This window comes from Pseudopodoces humilis, chromosome 30 (assembly GCF_049639895.1).
Source record: "Pseudopodoces humilis isolate 2021_Gansu_Grassland_sample_001 chromosome 30, ASM4963989v1, whole genome shotgun sequence".
Taxonomy (NCBI): Eukaryota; Metazoa; Chordata; class Aves; order Passeriformes; family Paridae; genus Pseudopodoces; species Pseudopodoces humilis.
The window spans coordinates 3,039,643-3,066,477 of record NC_142229.1 but is presented as its reverse complement, the minus strand read 5'-3'; the positions used below and the strand labels follow the sequence as shown (position 1 = coordinate 3,066,477).

The 26,835-nt window shown below is 62.5% G+C and overlaps 1 protein-coding gene across 3 annotated transcripts; it reads left to right on the top strand.

Moving 5' to 3' along the window:
* The first annotated feature begins 1,330 nt into the window (after positions 1–1,330).
* Positions 1,331–26,835, top strand: FGFR1 (fibroblast growth factor receptor 1). 3 transcript variants are annotated; one of them, XM_014259583.2, is made up of 18 exons: positions 1,331–1,388; positions 7,362–7,554; positions 14,800–15,063; positions 16,433–16,516; positions 16,924–17,099; positions 18,642–18,765; positions 19,633–19,823; positions 21,279–21,423; positions 22,703–22,899; positions 23,780–23,925; positions 24,032–24,153; positions 24,262–24,372; positions 24,493–24,683; positions 24,819–24,941; positions 25,065–25,135; positions 25,369–25,506; positions 25,840–25,945; positions 26,031–26,835. In XM_014259583.2, exons 2-18 carry the CDS (start codon positions 7,464–7,466, stop codon positions 26,205–26,207), a joined length of 2,457 nt encoding a protein of 818 aa, XP_014115058.1. In that variant the 5' UTR covers positions 1,331–1,388; positions 7,362–7,463; the 3' UTR covers positions 26,208–26,835. The 3 variants fall into 3 exon arrangements, with proteins under 3 accessions (XP_014115058.1, XP_087924337.1, XP_087924336.1); XM_088068211.1 differs by lacking the exon at positions 21,279–21,423 and adding an exon at positions 20,409–20,559 and having other exon boundaries at positions 22,703–22,906; positions 23,781–23,925; XM_088068210.1 differs by lacking the exon at positions 14,800–15,063 and having other exon boundaries at positions 26,031–26,742.

Genomic DNA, 26,835 nt, shown 5'->3' with positions numbered 1-26,835 from the left:
CAGGGTCAGATCTGCCATCACTGAAACACTCCCCACCTCCAGCTTGCTGGGAGAGCATCACAGCAGGTGTGTTACCTTCCCCCCCTTCTCCCTGTCCACAAATCTGTCAAATCTAAAAAGGAAATATTCTGTAGGTCTTGGCATGGGAAGCTGAACGGCTGCCTGAAGCAGGAGGAGGCTGCTCCTGGGGATGGATGCCCAGCATTTGGTTCAAATCTAACACCAGTGACTGACAGGGCTAATTCAGCCTGTCCTCTTCTCTCTTATAACTTAATCACTTACACATTGCCTCGGCAGGTCTTTCCCTGCTGACTGGAGATGTCTTCATCCTGGGATGCCCTGCCTTGGACTCTTGGCTGCTCCTACAGCGCTTCCTGCATGGAGGCTGAATGCCCTGCACCACCTGTGTTACCCTGAGCCAGTCCAGCTTTGGGGGAGCTCGTCTGAGTGCCCAGCCTGGGGCTCTGTGAGCTGGGCTTCCATACTGGGGAGTACAGGAGTCAGGCTGGGCTCACTGGTGTGACAATATCCCATTTTGCCCTTTGGCTTAGGGGCTGAGTGTGGTCCCAGCTGAGACTAAGCCAGAAGCACATGTTGAGAGTTTTGGGGAGCTCTGTGTTAGAGCTGCCATGTTCCTGCTCTAAAGCCCAGTGAAAACAGTTGGGAAGGGCAGGGATTGCAGCAGCAGTGGCTCCTGGGGAGGACGTGGGGCTGATGACTAGGGACCCTTTAAACATCTGCTCTGTAGCTGGGGGCTCCAGGCCGCCTGGAGCTCTGCCCACCCTGCTGCCTCCAGACCGGTGTTGCACAGGGGTAACAGGGGGTGCAGGCGGTCCCCGTGTACCCACGGGGCCTGAGGCTTCCCCGGTGCCAGCAAGAGCGACAGGGCAAGAGTGCAGAGGTGAGGGGAGCATCGCGGCCAGCATCCCTGCTCTGCCCCGAGCGCAGCCTGCGACCACCGCCCGCAAAAGCGCGGGGCACGTCTGGAATCCCATTGCCGGGAGGCCAGCAGGGTGTCCGGGCTGGGGGGGCGGTCCGGCTGTGACTACAAGCCCCATCAGGCCGCTGAGGAGGAGGAGGAAGGCGGAGGAGGAGTCGCGGCGGGGCGGTGCGGGAGCGCCTTAGTTCGGCGACGGCGGGCGCTCGGCGGGACGCGGCGGGCGGGCAGCGGCAGCGTCGGGGCGGCCGCGCCTTCGGGAGCGCGTCCGGCAGCGGCCCCGGGAGCGCCTCCCGCCGCCTCCGCCGGCCGGCCCGGACCGGGGCTGCCATGGGGCGGCCGCTGTGAGCGCGGCGGCGGCGGGGCTGCGCCTCTCGCCCCCGCCCGGGCTCCCCCCCCTTGTTCCCGGGAGCGGCGGCTCCGCGCCGCCGCCGCCGCCCGCGGGGCTCCGGTGAGTAACGGCGGCCGCTCTCCGGGGGGGGGGGGGCCCCGGCACCGCGGGGCGTCGCTTTGTGCTCCGCGGGGCCGGACGGGGCTCCATCGGGGGACGGGGCTCGGTGGCGGCCGAACACCCCAGGTACGCCTCCTTGCCCTGGCGGCGGGGGGGGCTCCGCCTTGAGGGACCCGCGGCGCTGCGGACAGCGGGGCGCTCCGGTGTGCGGGGCTCGGGGGCCCCGGGGCCGTTCCCGGCTGCAGCCGCTCGGTGGCCGGAGCCGCTCGGGGGGCAGCAGTTTCGGAAGGCGGCGGGTTCGACCCCGTTCATCTGCCGAACCGAGACTGGAGCCCCCCCCCCACCGTCCCGACCCCGAAACCCCTCCCCGCCGCGGGGGAGCCTGGTGGGACTCGTTTTCCGAGTCGCTGCCTAGCCCCTTGTTCCCGAAAAGTACCTGAGAGGGAGCCTTGCGGCTTCCAGAAAGAAATGGAGAAGGAGCTGGATTTGGTTGTGTTCAGAGATCCCGGGGCGGGAGTGGAGGCGCTGGAATAACGCCGTCCCAGGGTCGGTGCTTCCCTTTGTGTGTCCACGCTGCTGGGGCTCCCGGAGCCGCCGCATCCCAGCGCTGTGCCGGGCTCTGGAAGCCTCGCCAAGGCGCCGGGAGAGAGGCGGCGGCGGCACCTGCGATGGCTGGTGACCGCCGGGCCGGCGCGGTGGCCCTGGCACCCGGAGAGATCGACTGCAGAGGGGCTCGGTTGTGGTTTCTGTGGCTTCTGGGGCCGGGAGGTGGCCCCTGGCCTCATGTGAGGACGGAGCGAAGCCTTTCCGTGTTCAGGTGACGCCGAGGAGCTCCGCGGCTGCCTCGCCGCTCCTTCTGTGGCCGGATTGCTGAGTTCCTGCCCCGTGTCCTGGATCGCAGCTGGCCGGGGCAGCTCCCTCCCCGGCAATGTTTAAACCCGAACGCTTCAGTGGAGCCAGCGGCTCTCGGGGATGGGAGGTCGGGCTCGGAGGCTGCCGGGTCCCGGCGCAGGTGGAGGTGCTGCTTTGCTCGGGCTGGAGCTCTCCGGGTGCCGACGAGCGGGATGGCAGCACGGAGGAGCGGGGCGCAGGGCCAGCCCCCCCCGCAGCAGCCCGGGGACGCCGCAGGAGCGAGGGCCCCGCAGCCCCCTGCTCTGGCTAGCAGCCATCTTCCCCACTCAGGAGCACTTCCTCCCTTAATCCCTGGGCTGGCTGGCATGCACTGCTGCCTCTTCCTTGTGTTGCTCCGAGAGGATTAAAATAAATCGCCCCTGGCCCGGCAGGGTGCGGGCACGAGTGGTGCCGGGGTGAAGGCGGGCGGCGGGAGCATCGTCTGGGTTGTTCCACACACGCGGTGTTCCACACAAGGGTCACTTCCAGATGTCAGCTGGAGCTCCCTCTTTATTTACCCACCTAAAAACATAACCTGAGCCAGCAGCCGTATTGTCTCCAGCCCCGGGTCGAGCCCCAAAAATCCTGGCTGCTGGAAGGGGCCACTCACAGATGCTCATCCCATCCTGAAAATCCAACTTTCTGCCCCTTTGAGGACCTTCTGCTTCTGGGCATGATGGCAAATGTGTGTCCTTCCCGTCCTGATGGCTTTCCTTGGAGGACTGCATGTAGTGAAAACCCCATCCAGCTCCCTCCGAGGCTGGGTAATGGGTCTCTGTCCCTCCCAGGGGATGGCAGGCTGTGATCATGTCCCAGTGTCCCTATCCCTGGCCAGTCTCCTCCCAAAGCAGTCAGGGGGACCAGCTCAGTATAGATTTTCGGGTACCAATGATTGTTTTGTAGATCTGAAAATCAAATCTTCAGGTAGGGAGTGATCCCTGAGTGTGAGGATGCTTCTAGAACTGAGATGGTTTTATGGAGATCTGTGGGTGAGGCTGGGCCTTTCCTGTCCTTCCTACCCCATGTCCCAGGCTCTCCCACCTCTGGATTCCTGCCCACAGCTCAGTGCTGGAGATACCCCCGGTAGCCCTAAGTCCTGGCAGCCAGCTGGGAAGGGTTAACGTGCTCTGTATGCTGCACAGTTGGATATTTATTTTTCCAAGCATGTGTCTGCTTTAAGCATCATAGTTTTTCCCTACAGTTCCATTTGCAGTTGTGTTTGCTTTTTATTTCAGCAAATACTTGGTTCTTGACCTGAGCCACAGGTTGGGGCACGGAGCACTGGGCAAGGGAAAGGCTTTGCTCCTGTTGCCCACGGATTGTGCCTTTGGTGTGTCCTTCTTCCCCAAGGGCAGCTGGAGGGCTGCCTTGTTTTTGTGCCTCAGAGGAAAAGGAGTCTCTTTTCATGTGCTTTGGAGCTGGGGGGCATCTGTGCCAGGCAGGGTGGTCTGCTGGCAGTCACCACCTCCCCTCCTGAAGGACAGGGACTGTGCCTGGTTGGGCACAGCCCCCCACCTCAGGCTCCTGATGCTGTGCAGACCCAGGAGCTGAGCTGAGCTCAGACTCTCGTCCCTGTTGGATTTGGCAATTTCTGTTCTGTTCCTGCCTGCTGTGTTACCCCCTGGCTGCTGGGGCCAAGGTACCCTGGACCTCCTGATGTGGTGAATGCCATGGGCCATCTCTGCCCAACAGGGGGACAGAGGAAAGGACACTGAGCCCCCATCACATCCAGCAGCATGGGCACACAGGGGTCAGATCGGGGCTCCCGTGCAGATGTCACAGCATTGCAGGGCTCTGACCCTGGCTGGACCCCCTGCTCCAGCACCAGCTCCTGTGTTTGGCACCTCAGATGCATTCCAGAGATGAGCCAGGAATGGACAGGAATGAGCCATGGGACGGGACAGGAAGGGGCTTCCCCACTCAGAACCACTCAGCTCACAACCATGGGGTGCATCTGCTGTCCAAGTGGAAAGGTCCTGTCTGTGCCACGTCCCTGGGACAGCTCAGCCCTGTGACTCAGGGGTGTGGGAGATGCGAGGAGTGAAAGTGCAGCCCTCAGGGTCCCTGAGGACAGTGGGGGACAGGTTACACAAGACTCCTCATGGATACACTGGCATGCAAAGGCAGCGTGAGAAATCTTCTCTGGTACACAGAGAGCACGTGCCCCCTGAGGGGGCATGGATGGGCACAGGGCTCCATCACCACTCCAGAATAGCTCCGTGGGTGTAATGGCCAGTGGTAATTGCAGTTTGGAGGCAGATCTCCGAGGGACACTTAGCCCTGGCTCCTCTCTAACTGCTTCTGTTTTTAGTTGTTTGAATCCACCCTGGAGCAGAAAATTACTGTGTGCTGGGGCCACGGGGAGTGGGGATGGTGCCCAGTGCCCGGCAGGAGCCAGGGACCCACCCTGCCCGAGCTGCCATCCTCCAGAGCAAATGGTTTCCTGTTGGGATTTATATAAAAGTTGTATAAACACGGAGAAGAGCCATGCTGTTGTTTGCTCAGGTAGGAGTGCGCTCCCCACTTCCTTGCCTCTTCCCGTGTGCACACCAAGGAGTCAGGAGGGCAGGTGTCTTGGGGTTCCTTAGTCTCCCCTTTTCCCTTGGGAAGGAGAGAAAGGTCTGTGCTACCTCTTCAGCATCTCTGAGGACTGAGACTCCCTCGGGTGCTGCTGAACCTGTCCGGGAGGAGCAGGCAGGATGTGTCCCAGTCCTGCTGCCCTCCAGCAAAGCCGTGGCTGCTGCGCCTTCCCTCCCTGCCCTGGGAAGCCGACCATCTCTGTGTGCTCCTGGCACACTTCTCCCTCCCTCCCTCCCTCCCTCCCTCCCTCCCAGCTCCATGCTGCCGAGTGATCCCTACGCCATGGAAATATCCTGCTGTCAAGCCCCTGCATCAGCTGGAAGGCACTCGCTCCGAGGTGTATCTGGAGAAGGGCTCTGCTGTGTGCGAGCCAGCACTGACTCATTTTTCAGGAACTGGAGGCACTGGGCTCCCCTCCATCCCTCCATCCCTCCCCTCGGCACGGGGCCGGCTCGGGAGGCCCACGCAGACGCTCCGCATTAGGGCATGTTCCGGGGAGCATGTGCTGTCCATAAACAAAGCCACTGAGAGACAGAAAATAATTTCCAGAAATACCAAAGACTTTTTCCTCCCACCCCCCCCCAAAGAATTCCACCTCCCCTTCCAAACCCTGATAAATCCTGAACATTCAATAACTATTTCCAAGCACTACCCAGTGCCTGGGAGCGTTGGTGTTGGAGATAACACCAGTGTTTGCTGGGTTCCCTTTTCCCTGCCCCACTCCTTGTGTCAATAGTTTGGGTCCCAAATATTGCTGTGCCAGCCAGAGCCAGAGCAGTTGGGCAGGAAGGAGGCAGCTGGAGCCCCCACAGCTACACCCCAGCCAGGCTTTCTTTGGGTGCAGAGGCTCTTTGGAGGATCTGAGCCCTCTGGAGCCCCCACAGCTACACCCCAGCCGGGCTTCCTTTGTGTGCAGAGGCTCTTTGGAGGATCTGAGCCCTCTGGAGCCCCCACAGCTACACCCCAGCCGGGCTTCCTTTGGGTGCAGAGGCTCTTTGGAGGATCTGAGCCCTCTGGAGCTTGTGGCTGCTCAGCCATCCCTGGGGGGAGCCGCCACTCCAGGCACGGGGCGCGCAGGGTCTCACACTGGAGCGGGAGAGGCCAGAGCTCCGTGGAGCGAGTGCGTGGGGAGGATGAGTAGAGGTTTATTACTCACTGCGATTATTACTCACTGTTTCTAACAGTGTGTACTTCGGCCTGACGCCTTTGGGCGAAGGGAAGCGCCTGTTCCCGTGGCAGGTTGGGAACGGCGCAGCAAGCGGCAGCGCGGAGAGGAGCCCGGTGAGCTTGGGATGCTCGGCAGGGGCTGCGGGGCCTGGAGGCACAGCTGTACCCCGGGAGGTGCCCTGGGGAAGGGTGTGTGGGATGGCCCTGCCCTGTCCTGGCCGCAGAGCTCCCGCTGCCAGCGGCGCCCTGGCCGGGGCTGCGCGCGTTGTGCAATGGCTGGGCAGGATCAGCGCTCGGCAGAGCCCAGCGGGGCCATCGGCGGCGGGACCTCATCCCAGGCTGCTGCCGAGGTGCAGATGTGTCCGGGCGCGGGGGTGGAGCACAGGGGCTTGTTCCCATCCGCAAGGCTCGGGGCGGTTTGCCGGGGGTGGCTGCGTTCGGGCTCCAGAATCCCCCTGGAACGTGACTTGAAAAAGCTCGGTGCTCCTGGCACAGAGAGATGGAGGGATGGTCAGAGGGAAGGAGGAATGAGGGCCATGGAGGGCACACCCCCACAGCCCCCTGAGGCAGGATCAGGCTCTGCTGGGCCTCCCTGTGCCAGAACCCAGCTCTGGGGCTGCCCTGCATGGAGCAGTCCCCTGGAAAGGGATGGGGACCTGAGGGGATGGGTGGGCTGGGGAGCCCAGTGCAAGAGCTGGCAGGGACGAGAGCGAGCTGCAGAATTGGCCGTGGATGCCGGGGGATTTCTCCCCACACAGCCACTTCAAAAACAGCTGTTGGTGGAAAGAGATCTGCTGCAGCTGGCTGACCCTCTGCCTCCAGGAAGGCCTTGCCATGGGGCTGCCTGCTATGAGCCCTATAGATCCTATAGGGAATGGGGGGGGCTGGAGCTTGCAGTGAGAGCTGCTTTGCTAGGGGTGGCACAGACAACGTCACATTTTGCTCTGGATAAGGGATTTCCCTCAGTGAAGCCATGGGTCAGCAACACTTGACAAAGCACAGGAAGAGGAGAGCAGGAATCTCCCTTTCTTAAACCGGCGTTAATGTTTCTCTCACCATTCGGGGAAATCTTGCTGCATTTGGTTCTGCTTCGGCAGCCGTTTCACTCTTGACACATCAGCGCTTTTACACAGGGAAACATAACCCTGCCAGTCAGTGCCAGGTCATGTCAGGCTGCTGAGGGGTCTGTGGGGACCTGCTGCTGCAGTCTGGGGACATCCCTTGATCCAGGGACATCCTGCTGTCCAAGCTGGATGAGGGAGGAACGTGGCCTGTGATGGATGGTGGGATGGGGGGGAGCTGGCCCTGCCCTGACTCTGCTTTCCTCCTCCACAGCTTGTAGGGGCTGAGAGCCCTGCGGAGACTGGGGCCAGCCCGGGGCCCCCATGGAGTGGGAGTTGTGGAGCCCAGTTGCCGAGCAGTAGCCGCAGCAGTGGGATGTTTACCTGGCGGTGCCTCATCCTTTGGGCTGTGCTGGTCGCAGCCGCGCTCTCCGCCGCCCGGCCGGCCCCCACCCTGCCCGACCAAGGTAAGAGCCGCCGCTCCCTCGTCCTTTGCGTTCCTCTCGGGCAACACGAGCTGCTCTTCCCTGCAGCAGAGGCAGAGACTGGTGTGTGCTCCAGCTGTGGGGCCGCCGGCACGTCCCCAGTGCCACCGGAGGTGTCAGCCTGCGAGCTGGTGCCTCGGGACACGGCACCTGTTGTCCCCAGGGTGGTGTGTGTGGGCACAAAAGGGGGTATGCGGCTCCAGCAGTGCCTGGGGACGTTGGAAACCTGGAGAAAAATCGTGGCAAACCCTGATGTGTTGGTTTGGAGGGTTTGGAGGAAGATAAGGAGCCCTGGGGGCTGTGTCCCCCTCTGGAGTCGCTCCATGTGATGGCACTTGCGCCCGTGTGACAATCTGTAATCTGGGTTGTGTGTGAGGCTGCAACCCCTGGACTTGGCCCCTCTGGGGTGATCCTGGGCTCAGCCAGGGGCGATGGAGGTTTGGGTGCAGGGTCCTGGTTCAGCTTTTGCCAGCTGACGGTGCTAGGGATGAATGCACCCCTCAGAAGCTCTCGGGATGCTCCAGTGTTGCCCCCAGCTGGGAGTCCCAAAGCCAGAGCTAGCTCAGGTGATTCGTGCACTCCAAATCTCTGCTCCACTGGGCCTGGGGAGCGCAGCCCCTGAGCAGGACATCCCCCCTTGTTATCGCTGCTGTGTCCCAGCAGCAGGGCTGCTGGCAGTGGCCAGGGGTGCTCCTGCCTCAGCTCTGGAGTGGGGGCACCCCAAGGCTCAGGGATGGGCCAAGTGGGTCGCCCGGCCCTGGGCAGAGCCGGCTCTGGCAGAGAGCCCTGCTCCGGCACGTCAGAGCCTCGGCCCTCGGCGAGGCAGAGAATAACCAGACCCAGCAGCGCCGCGCGGGACTTCCACTCGCTCCTTTTGGTTCTAATTACCCAAGAATGTCTGGTCTGTGGGCACTGCTTTGCTTTTTAAGACTCGCTCCCCCTTCCCCCTTCCTCCCAGCAGAACCCTGAGAGGCAGAGTGCCGGTGTGGCCGGCACGGGCACGGCGCTGCGCGGTGCCCCGGGGTTCCCTCGGGGGAATCGCGGAGTGAGCCCTGCTGCAGCCTGGCTGCGAGAGCCTGGGTGATGCCGCTGGCTGCCAGGGATGGCCCCTCTGGCTGCAGCAGGTACCCTGGTCACAGGTCACACCTGTGAGGTGACACCCCAGGAGACAGCCGGGGCCACGTGTGGTCCCTGGGGAGCTGCAGCTCCGGAGAGGAGCGCGGGCAGAGCTTCGCTCACAGGGACCATTGCTGAGATTTTTCCACTGGCGTGCCTGCTCCCCGCATCTGTAAACAATGCGGTTGACAGCAGTAAACATGTTTTTCTCAGGAGATTGCTCTTCCTGGAAGAGGTTTCCTGGCAGTGTCTGGGGAAAGGATGGCTCTGTGCTGCCAGGAGAGCACCACCTGCAGCCCCAGCCCTGGCTGTGGCACTGAGAAAAGTTGGGGTGTTCGGGCTGAGGGGAGGTGGTTGAGCACAGGTGAATTTTGGGGTGCGTGAGGAGCCCTGAAGCCCCTGGAGGGTCTGGGAGCAGCGTCAGGCGTGGCAGTGGAGGAGGAGAGGTTGGAGAGGAGGGAGCTGGTTCCTCGCCAGCCTCATGCCAGGGCTAACAATAACCTCTGGAAACGTTTCCCGACACGGTTCTCACCAGGGCGGCCCAATTAGTGCCACAGCAGGAGCCCGGCTGGGGCGGAATCCGTCCCTTGGCTCGGGAGCCGACTGGTGGGAACAAAATGTTCCCAGCAGGACGTGTGTGATGGGAAGAGCCAGTGCTGGGCCAGGACCTGCAGCCAGGGCTGAGCCACCAGCACCTCTCAGGGGCAGGCTCTGACCCAGGCCCAGGGGTTTTGGGGTGCCATGGGGTGCGGATGGGGTTTGGCTCCCGTGCTCAGGGCCACTGTGTCCTGGGGGCCAAGGTCTCTGTCCTTCCTCCATAGCACCGTGACCCAGGAGCATCCCCCCATCACCTTGGGGGCCACACTCAGTCCCCTCTGTGGTGGAGGCAGCAGCTTTCCCAGACTTTGTTCTGGCTGTTTATGGGGTTTCAGTTTACTCCCGGTTCTGAGGCAGCTAAGCTCCCTTCTCAGGGAGGAGTAATCCCCCGCGGCCGGTCAGCGGCCCGGCCTCATGCGGAGGGAGGTTCAGCTCTGGCCCCCCTCTCCTTGTGGTGTGGGAGGGAGTTTGGGAGCTCTGCTTGTCAGGGGCTCCCTCCCAGTACCAAAAATCTGGAGCAAATAAAATATTAACAGGCACTTACTGTGTTTTACAGTTACCTAAATTTGGAGGTGGTGAAAAAACCCTGGTTAAGGGGAAAAACCAAGAAATTTCCATGCGCAGCCTCTGTCCCTCCCTTGCACAAAGCCGCTCTTTGTCTCCAGGTTAAATAGAAACCTGCAGAAAATTGCCAAGGTTTTTTTTCCCTCTCTCCTTGTCTGCCATTGTCCCAGCCGCTGCTCAGGCATCTCCTGACAGGGGGCTGCCATGGCCCTGCAGGCGGTGCCAAGTGGCCGAGCAGATTTTCGTGGGGAGCCGTGTCCTGGGGCAGGGGGGTCCTGCCTTGGGCAGCTGTTTTTGGGACACCCTGAGCCCCAGACTGCCCCAGCGCAGGGGATACTTGCCCGGGGGTGCATCTGCACTGCAAAGCAGGGGGGATTTGGCTGCAGCCCCCTCCCCGTGGGGCAGGGCCCAAGGGCTGCCCCATTTCCCAGGGCTGCCCAGCTGGCCACAGGCTTAACCCCCCCGGCCATCTGCGGGGCCAGCAGGGGCCCTGGCTCCCGGGGCTTTGTTGTCCCCAGCTCCTTCAGGGGGTCTTGCTCCGGACCTACAGGAGCTGGAGGGCCGGGGCAGGCAATGTGCTCAGCCCAGGGAGGTTGGGGGAGCCCAGCCTCCCCACGGGCAGCACCACCAGGTTCTTCAGCTTGTCCCCACTGCTCCCCAGGGCACTGCTGACCCTCGGCTCCGTCCCCCTCCCCATTTCCCCGCTGTCCCTCCTTGTTTTCGCAGCTCGAGATGTCTCGCAGCCTCTCGGGGAGCCCCAGGGGATCCCCAGGGATCCCGGTTGGTGTAGCTGACTCCTTGCTGGAGCCCCGCAAGCAGCCGGGGATTCCCTGCCAAGGCTGCAGCTCCTGCCCTTGTGCTGTGGATGGCAGCAGCCCAGGAGTGCTCCCGGAGCTCAGGGGGCCCAGCCAGACCCCAGGGCTGCAGCTGCCCAGTCCCGAGGCGTGGCCGTGTCCTCCGGGCCATCGCAGTCCTCATTGTCCCGTCCTCCCGCCTCTCCACTCGGATGCTGTCACTCTGGCCCTTAATTGAGGAGGAAAAAAGAAATACGAGTCTTTGGGAAAAGCAGCCAGAGCCTGGGCTGAGGAGCTGTCGCAGGGGGAGCGGAGCCATGCCGGGGGGAGCAGAAGGGTCCCCGAGTGTCTGCGGCTGCCGGGTGTGGAGCCCCCCGGGCTGGGGCTGTGTGGGAGGGAGGAGAGGAGGGGAACGGCCACTGAGTTCCGGCACTGAGCCAGGACCAGGCTAAGCCAGCCAAAAACTGCGGGTGGGGCGTTCTCCCGTGGCCCCGGTCTGTGCCATGGCCAGTGGGAGCCGATGGAAGGATGTCTGTGCCCCGAGCCGCTGCCTCCGGGGCTCCGAGCGGCTGCGGAGCTCCGAGCCCGGCGGGGGAAAGGGCTGGCTTCATCCCGACAGCTTTGCAAACTCCCAACGCGCCTGTTAATTAAGTGCTGCTTTATTTGCAGTGCAGGCTGGGAGAGCAGGGGGGCCTGGAGCGGGACATAAATCCCCTTCTCCCTGCGGAGGAACCCTCCGGGGACCGGGGGGCGTGGAGCATCCGCAGCCCCCCGGGCTGGCTCGGGCAGGAGGAGCTGGGGGTGCACTCCAAGAGCCAGCCGCGTGTGCTTTGAGCCCGTGATGCTCGTGTTGGCATCTCCCCGCGGCAGCCTGTCCAGGAGCAGGCGATCGGGGCGTGCGGGCTCTGGGGGTGGCTGCGGGGCCGGGATGTCGCCCCCCGGGACGGGGACACGGCAGGGTGAGGAGCTTTCGAAATCAAAAAGAAGCCAATCCGCACGTCCCGATGAGCGCTTCCTGTTGGGATTAGTGGGGCTGCCGGGCATGTGTGTGCTTTTCTTCAGGAAATACCTTCGGAAAGCCCCGCTGGGGTCTCCAGGGCAACCGGCGCCTGCGGCTCCGCGCCCCCCGCCCGCATTGTCCCCGTGCCGCTTTGTTGGCCCCTTTATGGCCATCGTCACCATCGCCCTGGCCAGCACAGCCCGTGGCTTTTGCCGCTCGGAGGGTGCAGCCCGGGCTCCCCGCTGTGTGTGCCCAGCCTGGGGGGCACGGTGAACAGCACAGCTCCTGTCCGCAGGGCTGCCCCACGTCCCTGTCCCGGGGGAGCCGGTGACACTTACAGGCGTTTGGTGATGCTCTCTAATCTGGCTGTGCTCAGCTCTGCCCTCGGTTCCATTTCAAAGCTGGAATCAAGCAATAAACCCCCGGCGGCTGCCGTGGCACCGCGCGGCTTCTGCGCTGCTCGTGGAGCCAGCACGGGCTGGAGCTGCCCCTTGCCTCACTGGGAACCCCGTGGGCACGAACCCTCCTGTCCCCTGCGATGGGACAAGGCCCGTGGGGCTGTTGTTCCTGTGCTCTCACCCTGTCACCCTGTTTGCTCAAAGAGGCTGTGACCATTCCCACAGCACCCAGCTGAGCTGAGGACTCCGCTAACCGACCTTTGAGCGGTGCCCGGAGCACCCAGAGCCTCAGGGATGAGAGCCAAGCATTTTTCTGGCTGATTAACCTTTGGAGAGGTGGCCCATGTGGGTCTGGCTCGCCGAAGGGAGCAGCCAGCCAGGAGGCTCTGCTGTGGGGCTGGAGGAGGGCGCTGGAAGCTTTGGAAAGGAGTCTGGCCCCACGCCCAAGGCTCTGAAGAGGCAGAAGCACTTGCACAGCATACCCAAGGACTTGTGGCCATTGGGAAGGACCCTGCTGAACCTGGAATACTGCTTCCTCAAGCCCTGGCATCAGGCTGGGGTGCCCTGAAATTTCCCCTCTGCCAAAGACCTTTTCCATCCCCAGGCTACCTCCTCACATTCCACGGTGCGGGGTGCTGGGGAGCCCTGCGGGGTTTTCCTGTTCCATAGGGAAGTTTGCTGATGTGTGGGAAGGGGCAGAGCTGGGAGCCAGGTTAGAGCAGACGTGGCTGGCTCGGGTTTTCAGGGCTGTTTGTTGCCCACTGGCCCTGCTGTGTGTGAGGAGGCAGTCGGGACAGGCAGGAGGATGTGGCGTTACCCAGACCCAGCGTGTTCAGACGGACAGGATGGGATGTCACTGCTGCTTTGTGAGCCTTTGGCGATGCCTGTGACTAATCACTTGAAACACAAATCAGAGCTGTGAGAAGTGCCCATCCTGTGGGAGAAAATCAGGGGAAAACAGGATTGCAAAGCAAGACCCTTCCCCACCACCAGAGGAACTCCCATTAGTCTTGCCCTTCCACATTAAAAAGTTTTGTAACCTCTCATGGATGAACTGGAGCCCTGGCGTTGGTATTACAGCAACTGAGGAAAGAGAATTCTTCCCCATCCTACTGTTTTCCTTCAAGTGCTGAGCAAAAGAAAGAGCAGAAACTCTGGAGCTGCTCATGAATGTTTTTTCCATGAAGCTTCTCATTATTCCAAGGCAAAGAAAAGTGGCCAGAGAGTGAAGTGCAGGTCACAGTGCGGTGAAGCAGAGTTCTGGAGAGCCAAGGTTTCATTTTTGGCCGTACAGAGTGGCTGCTGGGTGCAGGGAGGAGCAGGGAGGAGCGAGGCCTCGCTGCCTGTCCTGGCCCTGCGCTGCCTGCACACCCTGGCTGCTCTCTGGGGCGTTTTGTGCCAGCAGAGACCCTGTGCCACTCTGTAGCCGCTGGCCCAGGGTGAGCTGCTCTGTGCTGTTCAGGGCTCGTGTGCAGAAGGAGGAGAAGAGGTTGTTCTTGTCTGGCTCATTGGGCACCCAGAAATCCTGGGGGGCTCAGCCCTCGACCTACGGATCAGCTGAAGCTTGAACATCTCCTGGCTGTTTCTGCTGAGTTTAATGGGATTTTTCCAGCCCAATCTCTTGCCCCTGAGAGCAGCATCTGCAGCAGTGCCCTGTGCCCCTCCGTGCTGCTCCCACAGCATCCCGATGGCATCCAGCTGGCCAAGAACACCCGGACACACGTTATCAGGGAGGAGACAGAGGTCAAGGGGTGCCTGAAGATTTGGGCTCTGGAGCCATGCCCACCAGCCTGTAGAGCACAGTCTAGGATGAAGATCACACTGTGTCCAGCCACATCATCACAGTGAGGCTCTGCAGAGCTGTAGCAGCCTGGACCCTTCCTTGGGCTGTGGAATTTGAAGAGGTGATTTGAAACCCAGCATCTTCCCCAAGCCTGGGAGCAGGAAAGCTGCTCATGCACCACCCACCGTGGAGGGCAGGACTTGAGGACAGAGCCCTGGACACTTCAGGGCTGGGAGAGATGAGATCATGTCACAGCAGGACGGAGAGAAAGGAACTTTGTGCTGCTCACACAAGTGTCACCTCGGGGAGCTCGGCTCCCCTGCATGGGAACGCTGCGGATGGGAACGCCGTGGCCAGCACCTGTCTGGCCAGAGCTCCCTGGGCTGACCTCGCTCCCTGCCTGCTGTCCTGCCTCAGCTCAGCCCCAGCCCCTGCCCTTTCATCCCTGCAGCGCCGTGCTCTAACCAGGGTGGGGGTTCTGGTGCCATGGGCGCCCTGGCCTGCTTTGCTGGCTGCCCGCTTGTGGTGGTGAGGATCCTGAGACCCCTGCGAGGTGGCAGAGCCATGCAGGGATTCGGGATGCTTCTGGGAGAGGCTGGGTCCTGCCATACAGCAGCCCTGAGCTGTCACAGCTTGCCTGTTTCTCCCCCGTCCTGCCACCCTTGCCCTGTCACGCTCCATAAGAGCCGAGGAGGGTGAGGCACGGAGCAGGTGCTGCTGTGGAGGGAAGCACTTGGTGCTGCTTGGGGTGCTTGCAGCCTCTGCCTCTGCCTCTGCTGTGCCCTGCTGCTGCCGCAGGCTCCATCCCCGGGGTGCTGGGGTCCCCGGTGCCGCAGCGGGAGCATCCCAGCAGCGCATGTTCCCTCATTAACCAGGCCGCAGCAGCAGCAGCAGCAGCAGCAGCAGCAGCAGCAGCATGGTTTTTCTTTCCTTTTCTCCTTTTTTTTCTCTTCTTCTCTCCCCTAACTCCTCCAGCTCTGGCCAAAGCAAAAATTGAAGTGGAGTCGTACTCAGCCCACCCCGGTGAGCTGCTCCAGCTGCGCTGCCGGCTGCGGGACGACGTCCAGAGCATCAACTGGGTGCGCGATGGCATCCAGCTGGCCGAGAACAACCGCACACGCATCACTGGGGACGAGGTAGAGGTCAGGGACGTGGTGCCCGAGGACTCGGGGCTCTACGCCTGCATGACCAACAGCCCCTCGGGCAGCGAGACCACCTACTTCTCTGTGAACATCTCAGGTTCGTAGCGGCCCCGGCCGCGCAGGGAAGGGGCAGCCGCGGGGCCGGGCTGTGAAGCCAGGAGCAGTGTGCCCCTGCACACATCTGTACACATCTGTACACCTCTGCACACATCTGTACACCTCTGTACACTCCTGCACACCTCTGCACACCCCTGCACACATCTGTACACATCTGCACACCCCTGCACACCCCTGCACACCTCTGCACACATCTGTACACCTCTGCACACCCCTGCACACATCTGTACACCTCTGCACACATCTGTACACCTCTGTACACATCTGCACACATCTGTACACATCTGCACAGCCCTGCACACATCTGTACACATCTGTACACATCTGTACACCTCTGTACACTCCTGCACACATCTGTACACATCTGTACACTCCTGCACACCTCTGTACACCTCTGTACACATCTGTACACATCTGTACACTCCTGCACACCCCTGCACACATCTGTACACCTCTGTACACCTCTGCACAGCCCTGCACACATCTGTACACATCTGCACACATCTGTACACACCTGTACACATCTGTACACATCTGCACACATCTGCACACATCTGTACACATCTGTACACATCTGTACACATCTGCACACACCTGTACACACCTGTACACATCTGCACACATCTGCACACATCTGCACACCTCTGCACACATCTGTACACCTCTGCACACATCTGCACACATCTGCACACCCCTGCACACCCCTGCACACATCTGTACACCTCTGTACACTCCTGCACACCCCTGCACACATCTGCACACATCTGCACACCCCTGCACACACACTGGCCACACGTGGTGAGTTTGGGGCCCACCTGCAGCTTGCAGGTGGCCAGAGGAGTTTCCAGGGTGGTGCTGTGGCTTCCTTGCTGCTGCAGTGCAGGGAGAAGCAGCCGGAATTCATCTCACGCTGATCTGAGGGGGCAGGGGGCTGCAGGAGGGGCACGTGCTGGGGGGGAGCCGTGCTCAGCATCGCTGTTGATGGAGTGTAAGGCTGGAGAGGGAGGAAGGCTCGAGGTGGGGACGTGTCTGTGCTCATGGGGTCTTCACTGCCACCCCGAGGGTGTTGGTGGCACCGGACACGGGGAGAGGAGCTCTCACCTGTGACAGCGCGTCTCTTCACGATGCCCGAGGCTGCAGGCACGGGATGCTGGGCTCTGCCAGCCCTGGCTGCGCTGGGGATTGTGCAGAGCATTTCCCTGCCCACGTTCCTGCCGGGCATCAGCACCGCCCTGCCCTCCCGCCTCGCTGGGCACAGCCCCCAGCAGCCACCCCTGATGCTCCAGGCCTCGCCAGCCACGGGAGTGCACTCCCACAGACACTCAGCAGGGCCGCTGCTTCTCTTGCAGACGCTCTCCCCTCGGCAGAGGATGATGACGATGAAGATGATTCCTCGTCGGAGGAGAAGGAGGCGGATAACACCAAACCGAACCGTACGTGCGAGCTGGCTTTGCCCACGGCGCTGCCCCGTGGCCAGGCAGGGGCGGGCTGGGCACCCGTGAGCATCAGGATGGGGCAGGAGCCCAGGGCACCTGGCAGCGGCAGGGGTGCAGTGGGGAGAGCGGGTCTGGGTGCAGGGGGTGCAGCAGCTGGGTCAGAGCACGGGGTTTGCTGCGTTGGGGTCACGAGCTGAGCATCCACCCCACGCAGAAAGGGCTGCTGTGACTCGTGGGCAATGCCCCGTGTCCCAGCCCTGTCCCAGGATCCCTCCCTGCTTTAGCCAGGCTTGGCTGCTGGCTTCTGATTCCTGTCCCAGCCCTGCTCTGGGAATCCTTGGGGTTACTCCAGGAGCAGGAGGCTGCTGGGTTTGGCAGTGCTGAGCCCTCCTTCTGCTCCCCAGAGGCCATCGCTCCCTACTGGACCTATCCCGAGAAGATGGAGAAGAAGCTCCACGCTGTCCCCGCTGCCAAAACAGTGAAATTCAAGTGTCCATCGAGCGGGACACCCAACCCCACACTGCGCTGGCTGAAGAACGGCAAAGAGTTCAAACCTGACCACCGCATTGGGGGGTACAAGGTACGGGGCTGGGGAGCAGCCCCTGGCTCTGTGCACCTCCAGGGCTGGGGAGCAGCCCCTGGCTCTGTGCACCTCCAGGGCTGGGGGCTCCTGGGGGGGAGGACTGGGAAGGGGCTCCGAGGCTCCAGAGGCACCAAGGCCCATCCAGGCCAGCCCAGCAGGGGCAGATGGGCCCCTCTGACATTGCTGTTTGGGAGTCGCCCTAGGGCAGTGAGCTGCTTCTGGGTCATGTTTGTACCAGCTCAGCCCTGGGGGAGGGGGCTTGTGCTGCAGCCAGCCTGGCTCCACACCTCCGCCTAATCCCCCAGGCAAGGAGAGGGGTCTGGGCATCCCCAGGGGCCCTGGGCTCCCAGCAGTGTTTGGTGGGGGCTGCTCCAGCCCGTGGGGTACTCCAGCCCGTATTTGGGGGCCACACTGGCTCCCTGAGCTGGGGAGGAGCTCAGTGCTGCTTTCCTAGTGCTCACAGCAGAGCCAGGCTGCAGATGCCACTGGGTGTGATGGCAGCTTGGCTTTCCCCTCCTCACAGCTCCAGGGCAGCATCCTTGAGTTCCTTTTCTCCCCAAGGGAGGGGCTGGCCAGAGCTGCTGTCCTGCTGGCAGCTAAGAGGCAGCACTGTCCCCTTTTGGCATCTCTCGGTTGTCAGGAGCAGGGCTGCAGCCTGCCTGGGGCTCAGAGCCCTCCGTGTCTCCCAGGCTGGGAGCCCTGAACCAGCCCGGCTGGGGGGCTGTGGGGCCACCATCACCACTGAGTCACATGCCACGTGTCACAGGCAGCTCCAGCCGTGGCCCTGCATGCCAGGGCTCCTGCCAGGGCTCAGGGGCAGCAGCAGGGATCCACGTCACAGCTTCCAGCTCTGTGCTCTGTGTCCTGGGGAGGGACACAGGCTCGCCCAGGACGTGGGCTCGGGGGTGGGGAGGAGAGGGGCTGCTGGCAGCGCTGTGGCTGCTGGTGACAGCACAGGGCCCTGGGTAGCCAGTGGGGCTGAAATGCAGGACTGTGGAAATAACCAGTTTCCAGCTGGGAGGGAGGAATGCGATCATGAGCAGGGCTCCAGGAGGGTTGGCCATGAGGAGCCCCAGCTGGAGCCAGCAGTGGCAGGGCTGGCTTTTGGAGAGCCTCCTGGTGCCCCGTGGCCAGAGGGACCTGGGCAGTGCTCTTCCCAGCAGAGCCACTGAGACTCTCCCAGAGGAGATGCACTGGGGCAGCAGCACAGGGCCAGCTGTCCGTGGGGAGCGCTGCAGCTCTGAGCCCCAGGCTCCTGCAGGAGGAACAATGCTGGTCTGTTCCCTCCACACACGTGGGCCAGCAGAGAGGGGTGTCCCCACGCCGCAGGGGAGCTGGCAACATCTGCTGCTCGGCACAGTTGGCTCCGTGGCCGGGCTGTCCTGGGACAGCTGGCAGCAATTACAGCCCCTCTGTAGGGAAGGAGAAAATCTCAAAGAGAGATTTACGTCCTCCCTGTGCCAGGGGTCAAACCAGCTCCGACATGAGCGGGACCTGGGGGCTCTCCCGTAACTGGCTCTGTCCTCCCCGTGCCCCCAGGTCCGCCAGGCGACCTGGAGCATCATCATGGACTCGGTGGTGCCGTCCGATAAGGGCAACTACACCTGCATTGTGGAGAACAAGTACGGCAGCATCAACCACACCTACCAGCTGGATGTCGTGGGTGAGCAGCACAGCGCTGGGGCTCCTCTGTCCCCCTCTGCCTCCCCAGGCAGGAATGGCTGCTGGGTTGTGCTCCCAGGGAAGGGGCTCACCCGGTGTGCAGCACAGCGGGCAGCAGCCAGCCAGGCGGAAAGTTCACCCCACCCTGTCCTGGGGATTTTTAATTGTGGTGAAGATAATTTCATAGACCAGACAGAAACTTTTTCTAATCGCCTTATTAGCCATAATTCCCAGCTGGGAAGGCTGGTCTGAGCAGTTCCACATGTGGAGCTGCTCTAAATGCCAGTAAATGAACCATTAAAAATGTGATTTAATTTGATTACACTGAGCAAACTGAAGGGAACAGTCAGCGAGGTGAACAAAGGGGTTTGTTAATGCTGACTCACCAGAGTGGCAGCCACTTTGTTAACGGCCAGGGCCCTGCACAGGTTTGTTTGACCTCTGGCCCTGCCTGATAGGTACTGATGTCCCTGTCCCCACACTGGGGTTCCACCTGTCCCCCATCCTGGATGCCTTCACCCCACTGCAGGCCGGGTCCTGGGGGACACTAATGTTGCATTGGGTGCATTGGTGCCCACCTCAGGCGGGGATCCTGGGCATGGAGGGCTGCAGTGCACCCGAGGGTGGGCAGCAGGGCACCCCAAACCCCAGCAGGGCACCCCTAACCCCATTGTAAGGTGCCCCAAACCCCAGCAGGGCACCCCAAACCCCATTGTAAGGTGCCCCAAACCCCAGCAGGGCACCCCTAACCCCATTGTAAGGTGCCCCAAACCCCAGCAGGGCACCCCTAACCCCATTGTAAGGTGCCCCAAACCCCAGCAGGGCACCCCTAACCCCATTGTAAGGTGCCCCATCTCCGGTCCTGCAGAGCGGTCCCCGCACCGGCCCATCCTGCAGGCAGGGCTGCCTGCCAACAAGACAGTGGCCCTGGGCAGCAACGTGGAGTTCGTCTGCAAGGTCTACAGCGACCCTCAGCCCCATATCCAGTGGCTGAAGCACATTGAGGTGAACGGCAGCAAGATCGGCCCCGACAACCTGCCCTACGTGCAGATCCTGAAGGTAAAGCCACACGCTGGCTGGTGCCAGCCATGGCCCCCAGCTTCCCTGTGCCAGGGGCAGGAGCAGGGCACTGGCAGCCACAAGAGTTACCTGGGGCTGGGGACCGCCGGCCTTGGGGCAGCTGGAGCCCCAGAGCCATCAGCAGCCTGCTGGGCAGGGAGCAGGGAGGGCTGTCATGCCACGCTGTGTGCTGGCTCTGCAGCCCCGTGGGAGCCCCAGGGGCACACAGCACAGGGCTGGGCAGGAGCACGGTGCTGGAGCTGGGAGCCCTGGATCATCCCAGGGAGAGCAGCTCCCTCTGCACCCCAGCAGTGCCACTCAGCACTGGCCCAGCTGTGGCAGGAGGTCAGACTGGGTGGCCTGTAAAGATCCCTTCCAACCCGTTCTGTGATTCCATGCAGCCATTCCCAGCTGTGCTCCTGACCTCTGGGAAGCAGGGGGGAGCAGGGTGACACCCCCATTCCTGTCTGCTCCTTCTCCTGAATCCCAGCTGTGGGTGTGGGGGAGCAGCCCCTGCCTGGCAGGGCGCCCTCGGGGCGGTTCCTGAGCACATCCGTGTGACTCCCTGTTGTTGGTCTGTTCCAGCACTCGGGGATTAATAGCTCTGATGCGGAGGTGCTGACCCTGTATAATGTGACAGAGGCGGAGAGCGGGGAGTATGTTTGTAAGGTTTCCAATTATATTGGCGAGGCCAACCAGTCTGCGTGGCTCACAGTCACCAGGCCCCTGGCCACAGGTAATCGGAAGAATGCCTGGCGGTGGAAAACAAAACTCTGGGCTCTCTTGTTTCTGCTGTGTTTCTGGTGCAACAACCATGGAAAAACACCCGGCGGGGCCGGCAGGGCGCTGCGCTCTGTGTGTGTGTCCCAGTGTCTCCACCGTGTGCTGATGTCTCTGTCCTGCTGTCTGTCCTGTGTGCTGCCCTCCCCATCGTGCAGACACCGCAGCTGGGCCTGGCCCCTGGCTGTCTGAGGGTGCTGCCATCAGGCCATTCCAGGCACCCCAGCCGGCACGGTGCTGCGTTCCCTGTCTGTGCTGCCCTCCCGTCTCCGTCCTCCTGTCGCCATCCTCTCGTCTCCGTCCTGTCTCTGTCCTCCCATCCCCATTCTCTCATCTTCATCCTTGTGTCTCCATCCTCCCATCCCTGTCCTTGTGCCTCCCCTGCCAGCGAGCCAGCGGGCCGGCTCTGCCCGGGCTGATTTCTCCATGCAGCCCATCGCCAGCATGTTGGCATGGGCAGGACGCTCCGTTTGGTGAAGGGTTTTAACCGGCATCTCCCTCGGTCCACCGGGATGAGTGGTCATCCCGAGGGTCTCTCTAGCAGGTCTGCAGTGGTCTCTGTCTGCTCCCCGGGGGTCTGCCAAATGAGACTGGGCTCTCCCTCCTCTCTGGCCTCCTCCCAGAAGATCTCATGTCGTTTGCTTCTCCGTTTTTTGCTTCCATTTTTCCTTCCAGACGGCTGGCGTTAACACGACAGACAAAGAAATGGAAGTCCTTCACTTAAGGAATGTCTCATTTGAGGATGCTGGGGAGTATACATGTTTGGCGGGTAATTCTATTGGGATCTCCCATCACTCTGCATGGTTGACAGTTCTCGAAGGTATATACTCCTCTTCCTCTCCCTTTCTTCCTTCCTTTCCGATGTATGCATCGTGGTCCGGGAGAGAGCAGTTCCCAGCCCCCTTGGAGCGGGTCAGCCTGGCTGCTGTGGGGCAGCGTCCCCCCGGCTCTGTGTCCCCCTCCACCCCAGCTGGGGTCTGCCCCCGCTCTCTCCCTGGCCCAGGCAATGCATACCTGGGGAACTTAACCAGGGCTTGTTCCACGGGAGCAGGACGGTCCCGCACGGCTGGGCCAGGCCAGGCCAGCGCTGCCTGCTCAGGGGCAGCAGGGGAGGTTTGGGGGTGCTGGCAGCGCTGCCCTCCTGCCTGCCAGGGCCTGGCCCTGTGGTGCAGGGCTGTCGGGGGCTGTGTGTGCTTGCACTGTGGGGATGGCTGCCCCGTCCCCGTGATGCTGCTCCTCAGCATCAGTGCGTGGACCAAAGCCTGATAACAGCTATGGGAAAGTTTTTGGGGTGCTGTGTGGTCGTTTTTGCTTTCCAGCTAAAACTTTCCCAGTTATCAGCCAGTGCTTTGTCAGCCGGGTGTGCTCAGAGGTGGGACAGGAATCTTCAGCTCCCTCTTACACCTCTCTCTGAGGCTCTGCTCTTTGGGGGTGTCAGGCTGGGGGTGCAGAAGGTGAAGTGGCAGCCCCGTCCTGCCGGATTCACCACGGACCGCGGCACGTGGCTGCAGGCTCTGAGCCGATCGTGGTTCCAGCACAACCTCAGCCACCAAAGCAGGGTCTGTGGGTCCCTTCTCCCCACCAGCTCAGGCAGGTCATTGACACTGGAGTGCCGCTGGCTGCTCTGCTCCAGGCTCTCCCCAGTCATTACCAGTAAGGCCTGGAGTCCCACAGCCCCAGCCGCTGCCAGAGCCCCCATTCCATTGCACCGTGCACAGGGCAGCCCAGATTCTGAGGCACCTGCAGCTCCAAAGCAGGGGCAGAGCACTTCAGCTGGGACAGAAACCTGTTCCCAGAGGTGCTGCATCCCTGTGGGGTGGCTCGGGCCCTGTTCCCCCATTTCATGCCTGTCCCAGTTGACCCCATCCCACCCTGGGATGACCCATCCCACCGCCTGCAGAGGTGGCGAAGGCATTGCTTGGCCATGGGGATGATGAGCTGGGGCTGCTTGCACGCCTTCCCTGCAAGGGTGGGTGGGCAGCTGCCGGTCCCTGCTGCACCGACGTCCCCACTGAGCTTGGGGAGGAGCCGAGGGCTCCCCAGTGCCACTCCCTGGGGCCTGGCAGGTGCTGACAAACACCCTGTTCACGCCAACCCAGCTATTGAAGACACCCCAGCCATGATGACGTCTCCTTTCTACCTGGAGATCATCATCTACTGCATCGGAGCCTTCCTCATCTCCTGCATGGTGGTGACCATCATCATCTACAAGCTGAAGAGCACCACCAAGAAGACAGACTTCAACAGCCAGCTGGCCGTGCACAAGCTGGCCAAGAGCATCCCCCTGCGCAGACAGGTAACAGAAAGTAGAGAGGGGGTTTGTTTGCACCTACTGCCTCTCCTGGAGCCCAGCCTTTCCGAGGGGATGTGGGGGAGGAGGGGTGGCAGGACCCAGGATGGTCTCACCCTGCTCCGTGTGCCACCCGCTCCAGCCTGTGCCCGCCGGTGGCAGGGGTGGGACTGTGCAGGCTGTGCCTCCGATGGCAGCACGGTGAGCAGGGTGGGGGCTGCACAGCTCCCCTCACCCCTCCCCTGGGGGCTCACGAGGAGAACCAGCAGGATTTACAAGTGTGAGGTTTGAGCGGAGCGTGGTGCACTCTGAGGAGATGGAGGAGCTCCCAGGCTGTGCGTTTTGGGCTGCAGCACGATGGAGACTAATGGAAAAATCTGTGGAAGGGAGCAGCAGTGGCAGGCACACAGGCAGGGGGGCGGGCAGGGGGCTGTGGGCAGGAGGCTGCAGGCAGGAGGCTGCAGGCAGGGGGGCAGGCAGGAGGCTGCAGGCAGGGGGACAGGCAGGAGGCTGCAGGGGGCTGCAGGGGGCTGCGGGCAGGGGGCTGTGGGCAGGGGGCTGTGGGCAGGGGGCTGCAGGCAGGGGGCTGCAGGCAGGAGGCTGCAGGCAGGAGGCTGCAGGGGGCTGCAGGGGGCTGTGGGCAGGGGGCTGTGGGCAGGGGGCTGCGGGCAGGGGGCTGCGGGCAGGGGGCTGTGGGCAGGGGGCTGCAGGCAGGGGGCTGCAGGCAGGGGAGCGGGCAGGGGGCTGTGGGCAGGGGGCTGCAGGAGGCTGCGGGCAGGAGGCTGCAGGCAGGGGAGGGTGCGAAGGCTCCCATCACCACCTCCCCCCGGGGACAGGCACTGCGGGCCCGGGCACTGCGTGAAGGTAACCCACGGTCCCGCTGCAGGTGTCGGCTGACTCCAGCTCCTCCATGAACTCGGGCGTGATGCTGGTGCGGCCCTCGCGCCTCTCCTCCAGCGGCACCCCCATGCTGGCCGGCGTCTCCGAGTACGAGCTGCCCGAGGACCCGCGCTGGGAGCTGCCCCGGGACAGGTGAGCTCCAGCCCTGCGCTCTGCCCCCGCTGGGAGCTGGCTGAGGAGCGTGCTGCCGATGCTGGGACCAACCTGCTGCCCCTGCCTCGGGGTCTTCTCCCACCAGGCTGATCCTGGGCAAGCCTCTGGGAGAAGGGTGCTTCGGCCAGGTGGTGCTGGCAGAAGCCATCGGCCTTGACAAGGACAAGCCCAACCGTGTGACCAAGGTGGCCGTGAAGATGCTTAAGTGTAAGTGGCGGCAAGAAGGCTGGTCCTGGCATGATGCCGCAGCCCTGGCTGGGGTCTGGGGTGTGCAGCCCGGCCTGGCACACCCCCTAACTGCCTTCTCCACTTCAGCCGATGCCACAGAGAAGGATTTGTCTGACCTCATCTCTGAGATGGAGATGATGAAGATGATTGGCAAGCACAAGAACATCATCAACCTGCTGGGAGCCTGCACGCAGGACGGTGAGGGTGCATGGCGGGGAAGAGGCGTCCCCTGTGCCACCCCTCCAGCTGCTGTCCCCTGGAGGGGCTGGCCTGGCACCCTGCTGCGTGTTCCAGCCCCTCACCAGCCCGTCCCCTCAGGACCCCTCTATGTGATCGTGGAATACGCCAGCAAGGGCAACCTGCGGGAGTACCTGCAGGCACGGCGGCCCCCGGGCATGGAGTACTGCTACAACCCCAGCCGCGTCCCCGAGGAGCAGCTCTCCTTCAAGGACCTGGTCTCCTGTGCCTACCAGGTGGCAAGGGGCATGGAGTACCTGGCCTCCAAGAAGGTGAGGAGCTGCCAGGAGGCTGTGGTGGGACGGGGAGCCCAGCAGCCGGGCCTGGGGCGTGCACCCTCCCCTGCCACCCGTCCCGTCGTGGGGAACCCTCCGGGGCCGTGGGCTGACAGCCCCGTGCTTGGGCAGTGCATCCACAGGGACCTGGCAGCCAGGAACGTGCTGGTGACAGAGGACAACGTGATGAAGATCGCTGACTTCGGGCTGGCCCGCGACATCCACCACATCGATTACTACAAGAAGACGACGAACGTGAGTGGTGTGCGGGGGGTTCTGAGGGGTGGGGACGCTCCAGCCTGTGCTGGGAGTGCCACACACATGCAGGGCCCAGGTTCCCTCGCAGCCATGGAGCCACTGTGGGGTTTTGTGTCTCAGGGTCGCCTGCCAGTGAAGTGGATGGCCCCCGAGGCTCTCTTTGACCGAATCTACACCCACCAGAGTGACGTGTGAGTGGGGCCTGCTGGGGAGATGCATGGATGGTATTCTTCTTGAATTAATGGAATTACAATTGGTGTCGGCCAACCAAACATTTTGAATCCTAATTGTGTTTGGTGCTGGGACTCCAAAGTGAATCAAAGCTGTGGGTGGTTGTTCCTCCCCGCAAACCAGCCTCTAGCTGTACCCAAACTGGGTGTCAGCACCCCAGAGCCGGTGCCCCAGCGTCTGCCTGTGTTCCCAGGTGGTCCTTTGGGGTGCTGCTGTGGGAGATCTTCACGCTGGGTGGGTCACCATACCCTGGTGTGCCCGTTGAAGAGCTCTTCAAGCTGCTGAAGGAAGGTCACAGGATGGACAAGCCCAGCAACTGCACCAACGAGCTGTGAGTGCAGTGCTGGGATGGGCAAGAGGGGTTTGAAGTCTCTGAGTGCCAGTGCTAGGCCCAGAACACGGGCTGGGGTGTGGAGGGTGACAGGCAGATCCAATAATGAGCATCTCCCTTGATGGGAGGGAATCCCAGGGTGACCCCAGCACAGGGACCAGCCCAGACTGTGTCCATCCTCCTCCCCGAACATCCCTGGCTCATGAGGGCAGGTGGGACACAGGGGATTACCCTCAGTCCCTGGAGGAACATCTCCGTCGGCTGTGGGTCCCAGCCTGGCGCTGCCGTGGGTGGGGGTCCCCGGGCTGAGCCCCCCTGCCCCTGCCCTCACAGGTACATGATGATGAGGGATTGCTGGCACGCCGTCCCTTCCCAGAGACCCACCTTCAAGCAGCTGGTGGAGGACCTGGACAGGATCGTGGCCATGACCTCCAACCAGGTAGGAGAGGTGGCACTGGTGGCCCCTGGGTGCGGCGCTCCCTGGGGCCGCTCCTGAGCCCGTCCCTGGGGTTTGTCCCTGGCAGGAGTACCTGGACCTCTCCATGCCGCTGGATCAGTATTCTCCCGGCTTCCCAGACACCCGCAGCTCCACCTGCTCCTCGGGGGAGGACTCTGTTTTTTCCCACGACCCGCTCCCGGACGAGCCGTGCCTTCCCAAGCTTCCCCCCCAGCACAGCAACGGTGGCCTGAAGCGACACTGAGGGTGGCACTGCCGGGGGTGCCACGCCGTGCCACGCCGTGCCGTGCCCGTGGACGCTGCCTGCACAGCCTGCTCGTGCCGGGCTGTTGCAGAAGGGGTTCAGAGACATCCGTGGCATCTCACGTAACCAAAAGCAGCCACGTCCTGCCAGCTTCTCCTGCCTCCTCGTGCCAGCTCTCCACAGCCCACGGGGTTCGGCTCCAGGGTTTTTATGGCATTTCCTCCTTTTGTTTTTAAACCTCTTTTCCATGGATCCTGTGCTTGGGTATTCCCACTTGGCTGAGCTGAAATCCTCTCCCGTGGGCAGTGCGTGGCCAAAGAGCCGGCCAGGCCTTCTGGGGTGGCACATCCTGGTGGGGCACAGGGGCTGGGCTGGCACACGGAGAACCTGCCAGGCCGGGAGCAGCACCTGGATCCTGCGGCTGCACAAGGGGGAACCTTGGAATTCTGAGAGCCTTGGGGTGCCAGAAGCCTCACTGGGGTGTCGGGAGCCTCACTGGGGTGTGCCAGGAGCCTCACTGGTGTGCCAGGAGCCTCAGTGGGGTGTGCCTGGAGCCTCACTGGGGTGTGCCAGGAGCCTCAGTGGGGTGTGCCTGGAGCCTCACTGGGGTGTGCCAGGAGCCTCTCTG

Excerpts from the sequence above, each read along its gene's own strand:
- FGFR1 (XM_088068211.1), top strand. The coding sequence starts at position 7,464 with ATGTTTACCTGGCGGTGCCTCATCCTTTGGGCTGTGCTGGTCGCAGCC. Across the intron at positions 15,064-16,432 it reads CTTCTCTGTGAACATCTCAG|ACGCTCTCCCCTCGGCAGAG; the intron begins GTTCGTAGCGGC and ends CTTCTCTTGCAG. Across the intron at positions 24,373-24,492 it reads GGGAGCCTGCACGCAGGACG|GACCCCTCTATGTGATCGTG; the intron begins GTGAGGGTGCAT and ends CCGTCCCCTCAG.